Genomic DNA, 21,146 nt, shown 5'->3' on the forward strand with positions numbered 1-21,146 from the left:
TGAGCCCAGAAACCAACCATGTCCTGGGCTGCATCAAAAGCAGCGTGACCAGCAGGTCGAAAGAGGTGATCCTGCCCCTCTGCTCTGCTCTCGTGAGACCTCGTTTGCAGCACTGTGTGCAGTGCTGGTGTCCTCAACATAAAAAGGACATGGAGCTGTTGGAGCGAGTCCAGAGGAGGCCACAAGGATGATCAGGGGCTGGAGCAGCTCCCGTATGGAGACAGGCTGAGAGAGTTGGGGCTGTTCAGCCTGGAGAAGAGAAGCTGCGTCGAGACCTCAGAGCAGCTTCCAGTGTCTGAAGGGGGCTACAAGGATGCTGGGGAGGGACTCTTTATTAGGGACTGTAGTGACAGGACAAGGGGTGATGGGTTCAAACTTAAACGGGGGAAGTTTAGATTAGATATAAGGAAGAAATTCTTTACAGTGAGGGTGCTGAGGCACTGGAATGGGTTGCCCAAGGAAGTTGTGAATGCTCCATCCCTGGCAGTGTTCAAGGCCAGGTTGGATGGAGTCTTGGGTGACCTGGTTTAGTGCGAGGTGTCCCTGCCCATGGCAGGCGGTTGGAACTAGATGATCTTAAGGTCCTTTCCAACCCTAACTATTCTATGATTCTGTATGATGCACCTGGTTCTTGTCTACTCATTTACACAGTTGATGTTTTTTATGTTCTCTATTTTAATTCCTTTTTCCTACTTTAAAATACTTCTTTAAAAGGGAAAAATAGACAAAGAACATGAATGTGGAGAGCAAATCTATGCATGTGTCACCATTCCATCCCTGGAAACATTCAGGATCAGGGTGGATGGAGCTCTGAGCAATCGAGCTGAAGATGCCCCTGCTCATGGCAGGGACCGGATAACCCCGAAAGGTCCCTTCCAACCCAAATTCTATGATTCTACGATTCAAACACGAAGTATGTGTCTCTATTTCATAAACACACAGTGTAACACTACCCTTTGTGTGATCTTTTTCATCCTTTGGGATAGAAAGTTCATTTCAATGAACCATTTTTACCTCTTTTTACTTTTACTTTTACCTCTGAACACTACCTCAGCGTTCCCTGGAGATAACAGAACACTCCTCACACCGGAGAAGCGACAGAACGGGACGGCGGAGCGCGACCCGCGCCCGACTCTCGCTGAGGGGTGCGCCCAGGTCCCGGGCGCAGCCCCGACGAGACCGCGCTCAATGAACCGGCGTTTTCCTCTCACTTGGCCGGACCCGAGCACACCCGAGCGGCTCCCCCAGCGCCGCCTCCTCCCGCTGCCGTGCGGGAGCGCTGGGGCCGCCCCGCCGCGGGGTGCGGGCCCCGGGGCCAGGCCTCAGGCGGCGGCGGCGGCGGCGGCGGCGGCAGGACCGCGTTGCCGGGCAACCGCGAGGGGCGGGGCCTGACGCGGCGCAGTGACGCCATCATAACGCGCCGCGAAGGGAGGGGGGGAGGCGAGGTGTGCGGGCCGGGACCTTCCCCCGCGGCGGTGAGTGAGTGAAGCGGGGCCGGGGCGGGCTGAGCCCAGCCGGGGTGGGCGCTGCCCCGTGTCCGGCGGGGAAGCGGCGCCGCGGGGCTGCGAGCGGCGTGTGGCCGCCGGCGCGGGGCGGGGGCGACCCGGGCGGAGCAGGGAGGGAGGGGCGGCGGGCGGGCGCCCCCTGGCGGCGCGGAGGGCGGTCCGTGACATGTGGCCGTGCTGGCTGTGCCCGCAGGTGCCGGGCGCCATGGCCCCCCCCAAGGACATCATGACCAACTCGCACGCCAAGTCCATCCTCAACGCCATGAACGCCCTGCGGAAGAGCAACACGCTCTGCGACGTCACCCTGCGCGTCGAGCACAAGGATTTCCCGGCCCACCGCATCGTCCTGGCCGCCTGCAGCGATTACTTCTGCGCCATGTTCACCAGCGAGGTCGGTGCGCCCCCGAGCCCGCGGGCTCTGCCGGCCCTGGGGCGCTTCGTGGGTGGATGGAGGCAGGGCTGCCCCCTGCTCGGGCTGCTCCCTGGCAGGCTGCTCAGCAGCTGGGCCCGGGTCCCCCAAAGGTGATGCTGGAGCCTTCTGGATCCTCCCATGGTGGGCCTGGATCTCCCCCTCCATCGTGGCTCTGGGTCTCTTTGGAGCAGCTTGTGGTGGCCCAGGAGCCCCTCACAGTGGTCCTGGAGCCTTCTGGATCCTCTCCTGGTGGCCCTGAAGCCCCTCGCAGTGATTCTAGGTCTCCTCATGGCAGCCCTTTATCATGGCATGGTGGGAGTCACAGGCTGCAGCTGGGACCATGGTCCTGAGTCCTTGTCTGTGCGTGACCAACCTGTGCACCGGAGAGCTGCCAGGCTGAGCTGGCAAACCAGAAGGCTCTGATACATTCACTGATTTTATTTTCTAGTGGTGGTTTTATGGTCTTCATGCTTTTGGGCATCTCTCTGGCTGAGGGCACCAGCCTTAGTGCCAGTCTGCAAGCCATGGCATGTGTCTTAGGCTGGGTGGTAACTTAAGGTAGCCCTTTCAAACTGAAACGGGGGGTATTTAACTGGTGTTCTGATCTCTGTTTCGCGCTGGCTGATCAGCTGGTACGTGTTGGGTTGTGCTGTTCCTCTTGCAAAGAGGATGCAACCTCGAGCGCTGGGTTTGGGGGTGAGGCTGTAAGCCTCAGTTGCTGTGCTCCTTGCACTCCCTGCATGCTGCTGTTCTGACTCACTGAAAGGTAATATTCATATTGTTAAATATGAGATGCTTTGTCTTTTGTAAGTTTGAACCAGTCCTTGCGGCTTTTTCTTACAGAAGGTGATTTCCTTATCGCAGCAACTTCCCCATTAGCAAGGAGAAAAATTACTCAGGAGCTCAAAGGTCCTAAAGACCTGTTTGCTAGCCCAGTAGTCCTTGCAGGAGGGAATAATTCTCTTCTTTGTTTTATCCAGCAATGAACACTGACGGCAGAGCTGTCTGTGTGCCCACATCTTTCAGTGCTGTGTCGGGTGAGCAGGTGCCTTGGTTTTTATAGTCCTGTGCAAAGCAACCAAACCCAGACGTTTGTGGACTGAGCACATGGCAGGATATTTTATGGCCGTGTTCCATGAAATTTGTACATTTGTCAGGTTTATGCTCTTTCCCAGCATAAAGGAAATGTAATTAAAAAACACACAAAGCAAATGCAGTCCCTGGAGGCTGAAGTTCTCTGTTTACCACTAGCCTCAAGGTGCACAGCAGTATAGCAGACGGTCTCTGCCTCTTTGTGTTTGCCTCTATGTTCCTGTCAATGCTTTTGACTTCCTGGACTTTGTCTAGGCAGTCTACAGAGATCCAGTCACTCTGTGAGCTACAGAACGTTCTTTGTGGCTGCTAACAAAGGCTGAGGATTGGTATACTTTAGTACACCCTCTAAGCTGAGATCATCTCTCCTTCCTTCTTTATACTCTCATTTTAACTGTAATGTTACAGTGACCTTAATAAATAGATGCAGTTCTTCCTAGAAAAATAAGTGCATCTGGTGCCCAGGGGGCATAATTGCTCGATCTCATGCTCCCAAATCGCTGCTGCTTTAAGGGTTGTACTTCTTTTGGTTAGTTTGTATTTGTTCCAAATTCGTTGGGGGTTTTTTTTTGTATGGAAACCCCAAATGACAAGGCTGCCAAGTGACACACACAGTTCCTGTTTGTGGGAGAACGTCCTTTCCAGGAAATGACAGCTTGGTAAGCCTCAAAGTGGACCTGCTTCCTACATGTGTCAGCAACAAGTATGTTGGTGAGTGCAATGGGACAGCATTTGGTCACTCCCCAAACACTTGTGGGTACAGAGTGGTTTTGGCCACGGCTGTAACTTGAGGGAGCTCCAAATGCCGTGTTGGAGAAGGGACTAACAGTCTGCGAGGGCTTCCTTTGCGTTTCATCCCTCGCCTCCTGCGAATCTGGGATTACTTGGCCAGTTGCAATGTGCGGCTTTTGTCAGACTTTGGCTGCACAAGGCTTTGTTCAGAGCTGATCCCTGGGTTTTGCCTGCTGACGTTCATCTGTGCATGGCCAGTGTAGCACTGAGACTGTCATCAGAGATCATCATCATCATAAAGAACGGTGTTTGCCAGTCCATGTGCCTCTAGTTCCCTTCCTTCTCTCACCTCTGACTTTAACATTTACTTCAAAGTTCTCGGTCTTTAGGATTTAGTAATACTTAGTATTAATTTCTTCCCATTTTCTGTTCCCATTTTCCAGAATGAGGAGAAGCCACCAGGCCCCTGTTGAATCCCTGGCTTTTGACAACGCTTTCCTCTGCCACTGTGCCAAGTAGTGTGGGAAAACTGAGCCACCCATCAGTGTTACCTACAGGGTTCTTCCTTGCAGTGAACACTGAAGAGTAGTTTTAGCAAATGCTCCCCTGGATCCTAGTTGTGCGTTGGCATTTCTGTCTTTGGACAGGTTAGCATAACCCAGGATGTGTTAAGAGCTGATCATTGCCTCCACTTCAGAAATAAATCAGTCTTTTCTTGGAGGGTATATTCTAGAAATTGGAGGGTTTTCCCCCTAGAACATGAAGAAATACTCATTCTGAAAATAAACAACTTCTGTTTCCAGGTTCTTGCATGGTCATCTTCACTGTATTGTGAATGCCTTCTAGAGTGCAGTGGGACACATATTAGCACTGTCATGCCAGCATTTATCTTCCCCCATAGGTGAGGAGAAATTGGGGGAGTTTATTGCAATGTATTTGAGTATCTGCATTAGTGAAGGCAAACCCAGGAATTAGCCGTGGATAAGAAGGATGTTCCAAAATGTTGTGCCCATTCTCCTGCAGAGTGAGTTGCATGATTTATGGATGGGAGACAGCAACATCATGTTTCACAACAGAGCTGTGACCTACAGCCCCTGTTTTAAGGCTTTCACCAACTTGGGCATCCTGGGGTAAAGCTCCTGAGGTCTCCAAGTGACTGTCCCTAATGATGGAATGTGTTTTCCTGGATGCTCCAGTTGATTTCTGGCTCTCTACTGCTGCATACTTTTTATGACATGTTAGGAATGTGCTTGCATTAGGGAGTATCAACTCCTCACTGCTTTGCTTCCTACTGGTTAGCAGAACTCTGATATTAAACAGCAAAGGGGGACACTGATCTGAAATTCTAACAGCAGAGGTCCTGTCAATAGATGTTTGTAACTTCTTATCCTCTTTCTTCTAAGTATGTATGGTCTACACCTCCATTGGCTTGTTGGAATCATACGAACAGCTTGTCTGAACAGTTCTGACCTTTGGTGACATCTGTGTCCTTTATTTGTTGCACCAAACAGCTTAGTCTTGTTTTGGGAATGTTTTGTGTAGCCCAAGTTAGGAACTCATTTTGGCTTCTAAGTGCAATGCATGGCCTGTCATACAGCAGGTCAGACAAGGTAATTTGCTGTTCCTTCCTCACTCTGGATGCCATGAAGTTTGTCCACTGTGTCAATAGACTTGAAAGGCCTTTTCCGTTAGGTTACTTTGAGTATCACCATTCCCCCCTGTGTTTCTCTGCTGCGAAGTGTATCTCTCTGCATCATGGAAATGGCTCTGTCTCAGCAGAGACATTTCTTCCCTTCTGCTGCTGTGTCATCAAATGCCTCCACACAAATATCCTTGACTGCTCTTATTTTCAATGCTTCTCTTACCTCCTTTTTCCCCAACTGTGGCAGACTCTAGGCCAAGCGATCATGCTTTGATCATGCTTTCTGTTCACCGAGTCTCTGCTCGACCTGTCTGTAACCAGCTTCAGGCTCATTCTTGGCAAGGAAAGTCACGGGCTTTCATCTGAATCGTGCTTGCACTGGTACTTCTTCAAAAGCCATGGGGAAAAACGGTTGGTTTTGCAGCGTGCTGCATGGAGACATGCTTCTGTCGAGGTCCATTCCTGCTGCCAAGCTTGCAGCTCTGTGCAGGGTGGGATTGGTGAGTCCACCTGCGAGCCCATTGTTCATGAACCATCAGAAGCTGTGCCAGCAGCTTCGGGAGGGATGCGTTGGACCACAAAGCCAGTGCTTTGTGAATTAGAATCTCAGTTCTGTACCCAGTTCTGTACTCAGTTCTGTACCAAACAATTTGGTGAATTGGCAGAATTTACTGTTCCCAAAGATTGACCACTGAGATGACAACGTTCCTTGGGGATACCCTCAAATGGTGTATTTTAGAGGTGAGAAAATGGTCAGGGGAGAGAGTCAGGATTGTGTAAGTACCATCACTGTATGTACTATCATTTTACTTTCTAGTGTTGAAGCTAAACCTAAATTTAACCTTTAACTCCAAATACTCTGGTCTATAAATGCTCATTCTTTTTAGGAGCCTTCACCATAGGCTTGCAGAATGGATCAGGAATTGAAGAGCTAGGAAAGATTTTTATTTGGTTTGGTTTTTACAGTGGAGTGCTGAGGTGGAGACTCCATGTGCAGCGTGTCTTACACATCCAGCCCAGGGAGGAATTGCCCTGGGCAGTTCCTTGTAGTAAAGCTTGGAGTTACTGCGTGGCTCATTTGACAATACAGTTTGGCTGCCCTTCCAATCCATAATGAACTTGATCTCTTTTACTCACCCTGTAAGTGAATTCTGTAGGGAAATTCCCTCCTTCCCCTTATTCTTTCAGTGAGCACAAGAAGAGAAAGGACAAATCTCTGTTGAAACCTCCCTGGTAGATCACATTTTTAAACACTGCTGAGCACCGTTGGCTGTTTGATCACTTTACTGAGAAACAAACCTCTGTCTCCCTTCTGATTTACAGCTCTCAGAGAAAGATAAGCCCTATGTGGATATCCAAGGACTGACAGCCTCCACCATGGAAATCCTGCTGGACTTTGTATATACAGAAACCGTTCACGTGACAGTAGAAAACGTCCAAGAACTGCTCCCAGCAGCGTGTCTGCTTCAGCTGAAAGGTAATTTCCAAGGATCAGCACAAATTGCACACAGTTGGTGCTGTTTAGAGATCTGCTTTGTCTGACCTTCACTAAATGGAAGACAGATTGTGGGCGGCATGATATTTATAAATACTGACGTCAAACGTGGTCTGTTGTCTTGTGCACTGTGGTCTCTTTGGTGGAGGAACTGACTTGGGTGGAAAAAGAAGATGCTAAAACAGGTTATTGTTCCACGCTTTGGGGTACTGTATTTCTGCACGAGAATTCCCGAGAGGAATTGTGGGCTGTATAGCACATAAATGTTACAGCTCAATCAACTTATAATAATAAGCAAATCCTGGATGTCATTTGATCTGCTATCATGGTATGTCTGGGTCGTTAACAGACTGGTTGATGTCATTGCACGTGCACCTATGGAGATATCTCACGCAAGTATCCCAAATCCCAGGCAACTATCAAAAAAACATTGGAGAAAACCTAGAAATCTGTTGGCCATATCCTCTGACACTACATGGTTTTCGTTTAGAATCCATGGAGCTGAGTACAACTGGCATTTGAGGCTTTTCCTAATACCATAATTACTTAACTTTTGCTTTTAATAGAATAGCCAGAGATCAGAACAGCCCCAACACATGGTCCCTCCAAAGAAATATTTGCATATGTGTGTTTTTGTAGTATTTTTAAGCTTGTTATTTGAGTTGGGATTTCATGATTGTTTAGAACTTGCTTTTCTGAAGCCCTTTCCAAAGCAGTGGATTGGTAGTAAGCATGCAGTGCTCATTCACCCCTCCAATTTTCCGTAGGTGTGAAACAAGCTTGCTGTGAGTTTCTAGAAAGCCAGCTGGATCCATCAAATTGTTTGGGCATTCGGGATTTTGCTGAGACACACAATTGTGTTGATCTAATGCAAGCTGCAGAGGTCTTCAGCCAGAAACATTTTCCAGAGGTGGTTCAGCACGAAGAGTTTATCCTCTTAAATCAAGAAGAGGTTGAAAAGCTCATCAAGTGTGATGAAATTCAGGTAAAACCTGAAAAGTACCATTACTATGCAAAGCATTGAAGTAAAATGTTGAAACCAGTCAGAAATTAGTCCATGCTTCTGGGGTGGACTTCTCCCACAGTTCCTGAATTTGAAATTTCATTTCCACAAGTGTTTCTTGCAAGTAAGAACATCACAATTAGTTACCTCTGCAGAGTTGTTGTTCCCTTGTCTCCACCTTTCCCTGGAGGAGCTTTCAGAGGTTACAAAGACAAGTTGTCTCAATGCCTACATTGCAGAAATACTCCCAAGACTTTACCTTCTATTTGTAGGTCTTTGCATGCTACTCAGCAGCACAAGGAATGCGTGTGTCCTCCCAGGCATTTGGGTGTCCTCTACTTTTACAGCAGCAGAATGCATGATGGCACAGGGTACTCTGGCTCTTCAGGGAGTTATATGCACATTTAGTTCCTTTCAAGTTGGTTTCTGGAGGATTTAATTCTTTGGCTGGAACCTGTCAAATGCTTTTTTCCAAATTTTTTATGAAGAAGTTGAACATTTCTTGGTAGTGGGGAGGGGGCCTTTTTTAATTGAGATGGACTTTGTTGAGAGTTGATGTTTTGCTTCGGTTCTAAAAGAAGCGATTGAAGCAAACACTATTCAGAGTTCACAGTAACATGAACTCTTAGCAGCAAACCAGTGTAAGTGATGTCTTTGTGGAATTCCTGAAAAGCCAATACAGGGGTAGCCAGGAGAGCGTTCTTGATGTGTGACTTGAAAGTCGGCCTTGAAAGTGGCCTTCAGCCAAGCCAGCATCCTCTTGTTAATAAACCTGCCTGAGAAAGAGCACGTGAGAGAGCAGGGAAAGACCCTGGCACAGGCTGAGGTCAGCGCTGGAGGAAGGCTGAGTGTGTTTGGTGCTTAACAAGCCACAGCTTTAATGCTGTGAAGGTTTGAGCTGGTGTGGGTTGTGGCGAGTCCTGCCATAACACTTCTGGCCAGTGCAGAGGAAATAATGAGGAACTTCAGAACGACCCAGCCAAACTGATGGGATGATCTGCACAGGCAAAGTAGAATACGTTGTGGATTGGAAGGACTGATTCAGGCCTTGCAGGCACCCCGTGGGGCGTGCATTCCTTGTAACACCTTAGCTGTTGCTGTGGCGGTGCAGAGGTGATGTGCTGTGTCAGAGGGTGCTGAGGGAGCACCCTCGCAAAATCCCCTGGCTGTTGGAGAAATGTAGTGGCAGGTCCTCTCGGGGACACTGTGTTCAGTGTTACATCTTGGTTATCAGAAAAGAAATGATTTCATGAGCAACAAAACCATGAAGTGTGTCAGAGAACAGTTCAGGAGGGAATAAAACGATGTGGGATTATTGCACGTAAGGAGGAAGTGGGGGAAATGGGAAATAATGAAGTACTCTGCTCTCCTTTTGTGAGCTCTAATTGTCCTTTCGCTGTAATTCAGATAGAAAGAGGCCATTTCAGATTACACTGTAACAAATATAAATCAATTGTCTTCCATAATTACCCTCTGTGGCTGCCTGCTTCAGAACGTTCTGCAACAGTCAGTTTCAAAGTGAACCTCAAAGTGAACCAGTCATGTACTGGTGGGAAGGCTCAGTCCTCTTATTACAGTATCTCCTTTTATCTTCCTGTTTAATAACAGTTAACAGACCTCATGATCATAAATTCGTGGCTCATTTGCTTTTACGTTGGGTGATCTGAGGATGTGCAAAAAGAAAACTAAGCCTAAATAATATGTTATAGAGCTTTTTACATTTAACTTTTGGTATTCCCGGATGTCCAGAGCACTGGAGGGTCTCTAAAAGAGTCAGATTGAGATGGTTTAGTCAGTGTGATCTCTGGTCGTGGTGTAAGCACCAGCATGTGCTGGTCCTAAATGGAGAAAGAAATAAACTAATCACAGAATAAAATAAACAGTAGAAATAAACAGTAGTGTTTGTGCCCTGGGGTTCTCCTCTCCGAAATCCACTTGTTTATAGTTCCTTAAATGTGGGTTAAATATTAAAGAAGCCTCAAACTTAAATGTACCAGGGATGGCTCAGGTGTTAAAGGGGCAGTGTGTGGGCATGGGGCTGCAGGGCAAGCAAGACCCTGCTCCATAAAACTAGAATGTGGTTCTGATCATCTTTATGGTAGAACTTTGCCTCGTGCAGGACCATAACTCCTGCTCCACTGAGAGCTGGGGGGAGCTGCCCTGTGCGTTACTGCGCTCCCTCAGCAGTGAGCGGTGGCTCCCAGCTTCTGGCTCTGCCGCATGCAGACCACGAAGCTCACTCCTGTGGCATTTGTACTACCGTTGATTTGGGCTGTAGGGAAAAGAAAATGAGGGAATTTCATAGGGCTTGTAAATGCAGCTCATGGGAATTTCCATCACAGACTCTTCCTTGAAACATTGTGCTCTCTTGTTAGCCATGAAGCAGCGTCAACAGCCTGGAAGCTGCCAGGTCCATGGCAGTAGCTGAAGTACTGCCCTGCGGTCTGATCAGTGCGTGCCTCCTCTTCCCAGGTGGATTCGGAAGAGCCGGTTTTTGAGGCAGTTATAAACTGGGTGAAGCACTCGAAAAAGGAGCGGGAGGCGTCGCTGCCGGAGCTGCTGCAGTACGTGCGAATGCCGCTGCTCACCCCCCGCTACATCACAGACGTCATCGACACCGAGGTACCAGCACCCGCGCCCCGGCACAGAGCAGGATCCGCGTGTCAGTGCCCTGCTCCCTGCTTAGGCTCCTGCTGTCCTAACAGAACACGTTAAAAGCTGCTTTCTCTGCTGATGCTTTTGGATGCTGACGCTGCGGAGTTGTCCCTTTCAGCCGGAGGGCCCGCTGTTCTGCTCAGGAGTAGTTTGCTGCGCCAGCAGTTGCAGCACCCTGGTTTTTAGGTGGGAGGGCGCCCCATCCAGAGCGATTAGTTGTCTCCTGTGATATATGTAGCATCTTTCTGCTGTCATCCCTTATAGCTTCTAACAAGTGCTTTCTGCCCTTTATTCACAAGTGCTAGCAGGTCTCCTTCTCTAGGCTGAAAGCTGCTGGCATGTGATCCTGAGGAGGAAGTGGCTCATCAGGAGTTGTTTTATGTGCAGATGGCTTGTACCTTTGAATGAGGACAGCAGCTAAGGTCCAGGCCCAACACACAGCTAAGAGCCATATCTAATACTGCTGCTTTGTGGGGTTGGGGTGTTGCAGGGGCAAACCAAAACGCAGATGATGATAAGAGATAATGAAGCTTTTGCAATGGAAATGTAACTCCAAACAGGAAGTGATGCTGGCCCTGTGCAAGGTGTGACAGGAAGGCGTGGAGCAGTTCAAACCAGCATTCTGTTTTGATGGTGATGTTAGGTAATCAGTGGTTACTAGCCCTCGTCACCTGACAAGTGCTGAATGTTCAATGACAGGCTTCTCTACAGAGAGAAATGGCTGATTTAGCAACATTCATCTCTAATGTGATGGCCTTAAATGTGCTTAAATAAGGGCAGCTAACAGCCTGTTAAGTTCTGCTAGAGCTAAAATGTGTTTAATCAGTGAACTGAAATTGAAGCTAATGCAAAAGAGGCTGGTACCAAAACAATTAGATCTGTTCCAAAACCAGCCTAAGATGGTGTGTATACAGGACCTCAGCTTTCTTAGCGCACAGGATGGCCTCTCCAGCCTGGAAATGGCACACACTGGTGGGACACCATCATCTCAGGGCAGCACAGAGAGGAGTGTTGGCCCCGTATGGCATCATCTGCTCTGAGCACCCTGGCTGCCTTGCACAAGCACCAAGAACTTGTGAAAATAGATCTTAACTCACTCCAGCTGCAGCATATGGCACCAAACACCCAGTGGGGACTGAACGCTGCACATTCAGGGGAGGCTGGTCCAGGCCCTCAGCCAGGGAGGGAATTACAGGGCATTATTACAGAGCCTGTCCTTGGGCTGCAGTGCCCCCCAGCTTCTTTAAGCAAAGACTTTACTGCTTCTGTTGTCACTTCATAGTTCCATGTCCCATGTGCCCGTGGATCAAGCTAATATATCCAGCTGAACTGCTTCATTGTGCTGTGCTCCTTGTTTCTTCTTTGATGGCAGATATATACTGAGAGTCGATTATGTGGGGCAGATCCAGCCAAACTGATTTCAGGTGTGGTTTCACTGCCAGTCCCCCTTTTCAGGCATACTTCTACTGGCTTTAAGTGTAGCAGAAGTGGCTTTTCCTTCATTTTCCCAGTATAGTTATTTTCATTATGGAACCTGCAGTGCCAGACTTTGTGTGAGAATTGACCCATAACTTTTCAGCTGCAGTCCAGTCATCAGTTGTCTTTGCACTTCACCGTGCGCAGTATTTGCCCGATGACACTACTAGCAACAGCCTGCATTCAAGTCATTTTTATGCTGTCTGAACTGATGAGAATTGGCTTTAGGACAACTCTTCTGAGGGATCTTAAAATACATTCCCTGTACCAGTGACTCATGTTTTTCCTCAGCCGTTTATACGATGCAGTCTGCAGTGCAGAGACCTCGTAGATGAAGCTAAGAAGTTTCACCTTCGGCCCGAGCTCCGCAGTCAGATGCAAGGACCGAGGACAAGAGCACGTCTAGGTGAGCAGCAGAGGAAGGTCACTGAGAAGGTCTGGGGCACTGGCAGGTATTGTGTTATACACCATGTCTGGTGCCTTGTAATCGTGCTAAAGTGCTTCGCAGCAGTAACTTGGCAATGCCCAGTCCCCAGTGGTACAGAAAGGGGTCTGGAGCAGAGGCCAGAGGTGTGTTTGTTTTCAGAGCACAATTGCTTAGGGGCCATGTGGGGACTAGTTGGTTGCCTTTAATCCCAGGCCTCTGAAATCCCAGTTTCCTGAGTTGTTGGTGCCTCCAGATAGATCTGTCTCGGTATGCAGCTGTCCAAGGAGTATGGAAAGAGTTTCTTCCTGTCTATAAGGCAGGTATCAGTGTCAGAAACAAAGAGCTGCGAGGTGAGAGGCAGCTGTGTTACACTGAAGATAAATTTTCAGCAGAGAATCTGAGAGGAGAAAGCTCCGGGAGGGAGATGGAGAGATCCCTCTTTCCCATCAGAGGTACTGCATGTCTCCTGGTTTTGTGGGAACGTCCTAACTTGGTTTCAATGACAATTCAGCTCAACTTGTCATTTTAGAAAGACACATTTCCTTTTATTCTTAGTTGAAATGCTTCCCCTGATAAAGGGGACGTCACAAAACTGTTTTGTTGTTTAATTGTGCAGATAAAAAGTGTGCATCTTATTGCTCAGGTTCATCTTCTGGATTCAGCCCTACCTTTCTTAATTGATTCCATAGCATCTGCTGTCAGCAATGCTCTTACCACGTGTCACTTAGAAACTCTGATCAAGTTGTGTATTTACTTTCTATGGGAGAAACTGAAATGATTGCACTTCAGCTGGCCCAGGGGATGCTCATCAGTTTTTACAACTGTGATAGAAGCCTACCTTCAAGGCAGTCATTACAAGGGAAGTTAAAACTCTTCAGGTCACAAGGGTTATTTAACAGTCACAGAGGAAATAAGAAAAACTCAGAGACCATCTTGGAGAAGAGAAAGGAAAGGGAAGGCACCTCTGAAACAAAACACATAAGAGTCAGCTTGACTTAGTTCCCCATTTCACTGAGAAACAAGGTGCCACCTAGTCTGGATGTCACTTGTATCTGAGGGGAAAAGGCCTTGTTTTGTGAGGAGGCTGCAGGGAAGCAGCCATCCTCCCTCAGCTTTCGTGGGGTGGGAAGAGGTTTGGGAAAAATGGGGGAAAGAATCCAAAAGGAGATACACACAAGCCAACGTCAGCACCTAACTTAGCCAGCTTGTCTTCCCAAAATGCCTCTAACACTGGGAGGAACAGCCCTCCAGCAGAGAGCTCCTAAAACCCAAGTTAGTCTCACTGCCACGCACCCTGGAAGAGATTCTCTCTCTTCTTCCCTGCTGAGGATAGAAGGTGTCCAAGTGCCTGTAGCCAGGTTAGGTGCCTGCTTCAGAGGAGTGATGAAAACAGGGATTTAGAGGCAGCTTGTTGCCTCAAGGAAGGATTAGTGTTTCTTCAGGTGATTCCCTTTGGTTGTGAAGGGATTGACTTGACTTTACTCTCCCTCTTTGCTCTAGGAGCTAACGAAGTCCTGCTTGTGATCGGCGGCTTTGGCAGCCAGCAGTCACCTATTGATGTTGTGGAGAAATACGACCCGAAGACTCAGGAATGGAGTTTCTTGCCAGTAAGGGCCCATTTTTGGCCACCACTGGGTTGAACGGGCTGTGATCAGACCCTGCTCCTGTAGCAGCAGCTGTATAACATCCCTCGTGGGGCTGTCCTTTGTGTTCTGCTTGGAATTTCTGACATAAAGCCTTTGGAGTTGCTGAGGTTGACATAGTGAATGCTGAAACCACGTTTGAGATTGGCTAAATAAGCTTTGTATGAGGGGCGGTTGTCTCATTTCTAATCAGATGAGCCTACAGAGAACCACATTTTGTTGTGGGAGTGAGACTTATCGTGGTTCTTATTGAAGGGTTGTTCAGCTTTAAGGTGAGTGATAATAATTGAAATGTCACTGGGAATAGGATAAGTTCTTCTTCCAGGCAGGCTGCCTGATCTCTCTGGTCCCATTGTTTCTGAGCATAATGGGGGATAGTATGGAAGAGAGAATTCCTGCACTGAAGAGTATGTCTAACTAAATTTAAAATCACCTTTATGCGTGTGAAATGGTGGAGAACTGCTTCTTCTTTAATATTGCTAATCCAGTATCACTTGGGGGCCCAAAATTCTGTTCTTATTTGGGAGGCTAAAAGCTTCAGGTATTCCAAGTCTCCATGTTTTCCTATGAACAGGCTCTGCAGGGAAGCCAGTGGGAGGCACACGAGCCTCCAAGATGCATCAAAGATTCAGTAGCAGCATAAGCTGAATGGGATCTAATGCAAAATATTTTAGTGCAAAGAGGCCTGACCGTGAGAAGAGAGCATGGCAGAGGCAGAGGACAGGCAGAGGAGGGCAGGCACAGTCGTTAAGGGCTGTATCCTTTAAATCCAGCGTGCTGTTTGCCTCTGTGCTAGTGGGCTGGAGGAAGGGTGCTGGTCTCCCTGCACCCCTGTGGTCTCCACTCCTTCACCTTCGTGTTCTTTTCCTGTTTCAGAGCATCACCCGTAAGAGGCGCTACGTTGCCACAGTGTCCCTGCACGATCGGATCTATGTGATCGGGGGGTACGACGGTCGCTCTCGGCTCAGCTCGGTGGAGTGCTTGGATTATACCTCAGATGAGGATGGTATCTGGTACTCCGTGGCCCCGATGAACGTACGGCGGGGCCTGGCAGGAGCCACCACCCTTGGAGGTACGTCCTGGTCATCTTGACTGATAGAGCAGCACAGCCCGTTCAGTTCTTGTCCTGAAAGGCCCTGAGCTGGTATGTGCAGAGTGGGATGGCTCTGAGGGAGGAGGTGAGTCTGAAATTCTCCTCATTTGGATGAGCAGTAGAAGCGGAAAACTTGCCCACATATCCTGAGAGGACCTCTGCCTCCACTTCATTCTTATGGCATGTGTCTGTGCAGCAAGGGAAAGGAGCGCTGTGGTTATGGAGTGGGAAGCTCTCGGGGTGGTTGACAGTGTCGTGTGTTGCTGAGCACAGGACACCAAGTGCAGCAATAACCATCCAGCACCTGAGAGAGGCTGAAATTGGAGCATCTGCAGCGAAGGATTCTTAGGACTCTGGGGAGGTGCTGACACAACGATAGCGATAGGCAGGGTTTGGCCATGGCAGTGTTTCAGTGGGTTCTGCGGCATGAAAGATCTAACTGGGGGGTGCTTATTCTCTTTCATCCATCAGCAAGAAGCAGATTTAAGGACCAGACGGGTTGTATGTTTGCTGGGCCTGTGAGCAGGCTAATGCAGTGAGCTAGGGTGAGGAGTCTGGCTTTGCTTGGGCTCCAAATGTGCCAAGATCTGTAGTTGCTCCTGTATTCTGCACTCCACGTTGTAGTTTTGCTCTACCTGTGAGGGCCTTCTTGCTCCATGTGCATGTTTGATGCTTGACTCGCTGAGCCCAACCCCTGTCCAACGTTGCAGACATGATCTATGTTTCCGGTGGGTTTGATGGCAGCCGACGGCACACGAGCATGGAACGATACGACCCGAACATTGACCAGTGGAGTATGCTGGGAGACATGCAGACAGCACGGGAAGGTGCGGGGCTTGTTGTAGCTAATGGAGTTATCTACTGCCTCGGTAGGTACCCTCAGCACCTCTGGGCATTCTGCAAATACTTGCTTCTTCCAGCAATAACAGTGCAGTGCTGTCTGTGGTGTCATGTGCAGGTTAGAAGAGAAGGTTTAACTGACACAGCTCTGTCAGCAAATGCAGCCTGTTCTCACTGTTCCCATCGCAATGGCTCAGGCTGGAGCTGCCATATACCCACAGTAAATGCTGTCAGAAGCAAATGGGACACAATGAGCCTACATTTGAGGGGCAGCGGGAGGATGAGCGGTGCCAGCTGAGGTTTGCATGGACTGGGCAGTGGCTAAAGTCATACAATCATAAAATGGTTTGGGTTGGAAAGGACCTTAAGATCATCCAGTTCCAACCCCCTGCCACTTCTCTGGGCACCCTGTGCCAGTGCCTCACCACCCTCACAGGGAAGAACTTCTTCCTTATATCTAACCTGAACTTAAACCCCTGTTTAAGTTTAGTGCCCTAGAGATGAAGCACAGAGCCACAGGACAGAGGGTGCATCTGCTCCACGCAAAGCAATGTCAGCTGTAATGCTCCAGAAATATATCCTGAGCCATACGTTATCCAGCTCCTTTCTGTAGCACTTGTTTCATTTTCAGAGACCCACAGCAGCTGTGAACACAGAGTGCTGGAGGGCAAATCACTCTGAAGACTCCAGTAAGCTTGTTCTGTAGATACACCCTCTGGGCCTGGTGCTCTACCCACATTTACTGCAGCCCTGTTCCTGGGGAATCATTATTGGATATTGGACACTAGTTTATGGGTTTCACTTCCCTCTCCCAAATTGCTCTTCCTCACGGTGTCCCCGAGGCAGATGGCAGCACGCTACTCCTTTGCTGAAGCTGCACAAAGAGATTTGTTGGTGTCCTCTTGTGAAATAGCTCTTTGAGACATCCCAGCCTCCACCATGGAGCCTTCTGGCATCAGCTGGTGGCTGCAGCACAGACCCTGAGCCAGCGCCAGGTCTGGAAGCTGGACGTCTGCTTTAGCAGGACAGCATCGACACTGGCATCAGCACGGTGCCAACCTGGTTGTACTGGTCTGGAGGGTGATGCTCTGCCCAGCATGGCCGGGGCAGTGCAGGGGCAGAGCTCACTCTGTGCTGGCTCCAGTCTGGCACTGCAAATGCAGGGATGCTTTTGTTCTGCCACGCTGTGGGCTGTGCTGGTTGCAGTGTGATGCTGTGCTCAGGAGGAACCAGTGTTACTGCTCTACACAGAAAACATTGCCCAGAAGTCAGTCCCATGGTTTTGCTCCTCTATTTTGTTTCAGGGGGCTATGATGGGCTGAACATACTGAATTCTGTAGAGAGGTACGATCCCCACACTGGACACTGGACAAATGTCACCCCAATGGCCACTAAACGCTCAGGTGAGTGCTTGAGGTCAGAATGTTTTGTGCTGAGGAAGCTTGTGCTATGCTGCTGGCTTGTTCTGCTGCCCTGGAGGAGGTTGACTGCTCCAGAGGGTGCTTTGGCTTTGAAAAGGGATGATTTTAGGACATGACTTGTCTCCCCAAAAGAAAACATTAATTTCCATATGCCTGATGCCTCCACCCCGTGCTAAGATGTGTATAGAGGAATGTGTTGGTGGGTTTATAGGTTACAGGGAGGGAGAGGAAGTCCTGTGTGACTTCCAGAACTAGGAGCGGTGCCCAGCCTGGAGAAACACCAGCAAGGCACAAACTGCAGACCATAGTGCAAGATAATGGGATGGTTTGAGTTGGTTCTCATCAGCTCTTGTTTCTCTTTGTCTCTTGGGACAGATTCTGGAGGTAGGTCACCCCTCAGAAACCTTGGCCATGCTGCATTGCTAGATCCAGCTTCCCTGCTTAGGCATTGGTCTGGTCTCTCCTCTCAGCCAAAGTCTTCCTCTCTGAAGCTATCAGAGAGCCTGCTGGGCAGCCTGGCTGTTCCCAGCTGGTTTGCTGCCCTCAGCAAGGGCAGGCAGTGAAGGTGAGGTTGTGTTTAGTGGAACAGAAAGTCTCCTATACCCTGTTTATAAAAGCAACAGATCAGTGCCCAAGAGCTGCAGAGTATCTGGCTTGTTTCCTTCAGGATATTCATCAATGCAATAGTTACACATTGATGGGAACAGCTTGGCAGGGTTTGCTCTGCTCTCAAGTTGTAGGTCAAAACAGCAGCTGGTGGTGGCAGGAGCACCCAAGGCCATTAAGTGCCTTGTTCTCTCACTGTGTTCTTTGGTGCTTTACCTGAAGGGAGCTGCAGATGAGGAACAGAGGCTGGTGGGGGCTTATTTGCTGCTGTTGTCATCAATTCCCAGCTGTGTTATCGATTGCTGTTAGTGTGAGAACAGCTGTTCAGACAGATGCTTCAGCTGCTTCCATTTCTGTGACTGCAGGAGACACCAGTCTTCATTTCCCTGCCTTCCAGAGGAGCACTGTCAAAGAAATCCCTCCTCCAGCCTCGCATGGAGCAGTGTCTTGCTACACGTCCTTGCTACATGCCCTGAAGGCCTGGGTGACCCCAGGGAGCAATGATCGCCAGAGAAACCTGTCTCTGTGGTGACAGAGTCCCAGCTGCAGCAGAGTGAGCTTTGTGCTGCTCTGTTCAGGGGATTGGGTGGTTTTCAGCCAAGGTGAACACCCCACATTGCCAGTGCTGCCCCGGCTGCAGTGCTGTTCGGTCCCTCCTTATGCCAGAGATTCAGTAGCATTTGGTAGAGTTACAGGGTTTCATGTATTTCGGGCAACAACAGAAGATGCTGGATTATGACAGCTCTCTTGTGAGAGAGATAAGAAAATGTCCTCTGAAGAAGGAGGAACTGACCCACTTCATCCTTGCAGCAATGAGCCCTGGGCCGAGTGCTCCCAGTGTCACTCATGGCTCTGCCTGTGCTGCCTTCTCTCTCTCTGTGTCTAGGGGCTGGAGTGGCTCTGCTGAATGACCACATTTACGTGGTGGGTGGGTTTGACGGGACGGCACATCTCTCCTCTGTGGAAGCCTACAACATTCGCACCGATTCCTGGACCACTGTAACGAGCATGACAACCCCCCGCTGCTACGTGGGGGCCACGGTGCTGCGGGGACGGCTCTATGCGATCGCTGGGTAAGCAGCAGCCCTGGGCTGGGGGGGGATGTCCTGCAGGAGCTGCGGTGACACTGCCCTGGTCCAGGCGGCCTCTCCTCGCATTTCCAGTTCAAGCTTTATGAGAGGGGACAGTCCAGAGCGACTGTGCCCAATGTGAACAGGCACCGTGATGGTCCAGCACCGAGACAGGCAGGAGAGCAGCAGCACACAGCAAAAGGGAGCCTGATGCAGCAGTTTGGTTTCAGGCTGTTTCTGTACACAGCTCTCCAGCCTCCCAGGAAAGGCTCTGAATGCCTTAACCTCTTCTTTCCACAGCATCCCTCACCTGTAACCTTCTGGCCTTGCAGGTATGATGGCAACTCGCTGCTGAGCAGCATTGAGTGCTACGATCCCATCATTGACAACTGGGAAGTGGTAACCTCCCTGGGGATGCAGCGCTGTGACGCCGGGGTCTGCGTCCTTCGGGAGAAGTGATCTGGAGGGAATTTGGCAAGAACATGCTGAAAAGTCTCGGCTGGAGGAAGAAGAGTCCAAAGTGGTTTGCAGTGACTGTTCTTGAGAGTTGTGGATGCTGTGGAAATAAGCACCAGAACAGCAGCTTTCTGTGCTGCTTTTGACTAGAGCATGTGCATAAACGTGTTATCTCAGCAGTCATTTGAAATCGGGGGCTCTGTGTGAAGCTGGAGAAAGGTGGTGAAGCAGGTCAGGAGAAGCTGCATTCTCTGCTGCTCCTGTGGCTGAGTCTATCGGCAGAGCAGAGACACCCCCAGCCTTGGTGTCAGCCAACCTGGTGAAGGCTTCCAAGGATGTGTACATACAACTGGGTGGTCTCTTCAGCCACTGCAGGACCACACAGGTCCTGTGGTTGCTCTTGGCCATGTGGATGTGTGAGGGTGAATCCAGCTGCTCTTATGTTCTGGCTTCAAGTCATCTTGTACATACTGAATGTTTAAACATGCTCCTCAAGCGCACATCAGTGCAGAGCCAAATGGAGTGAGCATGTGTAAGTGGGTCCTGCACTGTAGCTACGTCTGCAGGTTCCTCACAGATCTGCACACAGAAGGAGTCGCAGATTAAAGCTGTGAACTACTGAGACCCAAAAGCCTGGGGCTGCAGGGGACAGAGGGCAGGGGGAAAGCTCATTGCCTGGTGTAGAAGCAGGTCTGCAGTGTTTGTGCTCTGATCAGGGGGCTCAGCAAGGTTCAGCACATCTTATTTCCCTCAAAAAGCTTCACAGAGCAGCTGCAAAGCGCTGCATTTTCTGGCAGCAGGAGCCTTGCTGTGCTGTGGCAGTGCCTTTGCTCCCACCTCTGTGGGGAGGTCACCTTGCAGAGGCCGAGGCCCTGAGAGTAGGGACACAATTGCTACTATCACGTCGATTTTGCTGGTGAGCGACGGGTTTGTCCTCGGACAGACTTGTCCAGCACACCCGCATCAGCCTTTCAATCAAGTTCATGCTGTTGATTTTCCTTTCACGTAGGATTCTTCTGCTTCCAGGGCTGTTGCGGAGTGACATCCAGGATTCCGTTCTGCCCTTTGTTCTCCGCTTGTTATTCCCCTGCCTTGTAACTCCACACCCTCCTCCAGGAGCTGTCCTTCGCCTGCCCCATGAACCCCCAGTGAGAGCTCCGCTGGAGCACTCCCTCCTCAGCATGTCTCCTGCCTTGCTGTGTTTCTGGGAGCACGGGCTCCGTGTAGTGCTGCTCGTTGAGCTTTACTGCTGACTCCTCGCTTGGGGGACAGGGTGGGATCAGGGCCGTGGTAGCATGACTTAATTAAGCACTTTCAGCCAACGCTCTGACCTTCTGCGTTTGTTTCTATCACACACGTGTTCTGTGGTTTTGTTTCCTATGTTTATTTTTTAAGGAAGATATAAAGAATAAAATATTTCCTGAGCCAGTGGGAATTTAGCTTCTGTTCTCTACCTTCAAGCCATTTGTGTAACTGGTGGGGGGGGGGGATGGACAAACCCCATGGTAGATGAGGCAGCAGCCTTCGGTGGTACCTCTGCCCTGCAGCTTCAGGGTGGTAGTAAAAACAACTGCTCCA

The 21,146-nt window shown here is 49.6% G+C and overlaps 1 protein-coding gene across 2 annotated transcripts; it reads left to right on the forward strand.

Moving 5' to 3' along the window:
- Nucleotides 1-1,411: 1,411 nt before the first annotated feature.
- On the forward strand, nt 1,412-21,003 carry KLHL12 (kelch like family member 12). Of its 2 annotated transcripts, XM_030473183.1 has the most exons (12): nt 1,412-1,475; nt 1,699-1,896; nt 6,707-6,860; nt 7,646-7,863; nt 10,354-10,503; nt 12,304-12,418; nt 13,940-14,046; nt 14,959-15,154; nt 15,886-16,044; nt 17,320-17,418; nt 18,929-19,115; nt 19,445-21,003. In XM_030473183.1, the coding sequence occupies exons 2-12, from the start codon at nt 1,711-1,713 to the stop codon at nt 19,569-19,571; spliced, it is 1,698 nt and encodes a 565-aa protein (XP_030329043.1). In that variant the 5' UTR covers nt 1,412-1,475; nt 1,699-1,710; the 3' UTR covers nt 19,572-21,003. The 2 variants fall into 2 exon arrangements, with proteins under 2 accessions (XP_030329043.1, XP_030329042.1); XM_030473182.1 differs by lacking the exon at nt 1,412-1,475 and having other exon boundaries at nt 1,648-1,896.
- Nucleotides 21,004-21,146: the final 143 nt, after the last annotated feature.

Source organism: Strigops habroptila, chromosome 18 (assembly GCF_004027225.2).
Source record: "Strigops habroptila isolate Jane chromosome 18, bStrHab1.2.pri, whole genome shotgun sequence".
Classification (NCBI taxonomy): Eukaryota; Metazoa; Chordata; class Aves; order Psittaciformes; family Psittacidae; genus Strigops; species Strigops habroptila.

Excerpts from the sequence above, each read along its gene's own strand:
- KLHL12 (XM_030473182.1), top strand. The coding sequence starts at position 1,672 with ATGTGGCCGTGCTGGCTGTGCCCGCAGGTGCCGGGCGCCATGGCCCCC. Across the intron at positions 10,504-12,303 it reads CAGACGTCATCGACACCGAG|CCGTTTATACGATGCAGTCT; the intron begins GTACCAGCACCC and ends GTTTTTCCTCAG. Across the intron at positions 14,047-14,958 it reads AGGAATGGAGTTTCTTGCCA|AGCATCACCCGTAAGAGGCG; the intron begins GTAAGGGCCCAT and ends TTCCTGTTTCAG.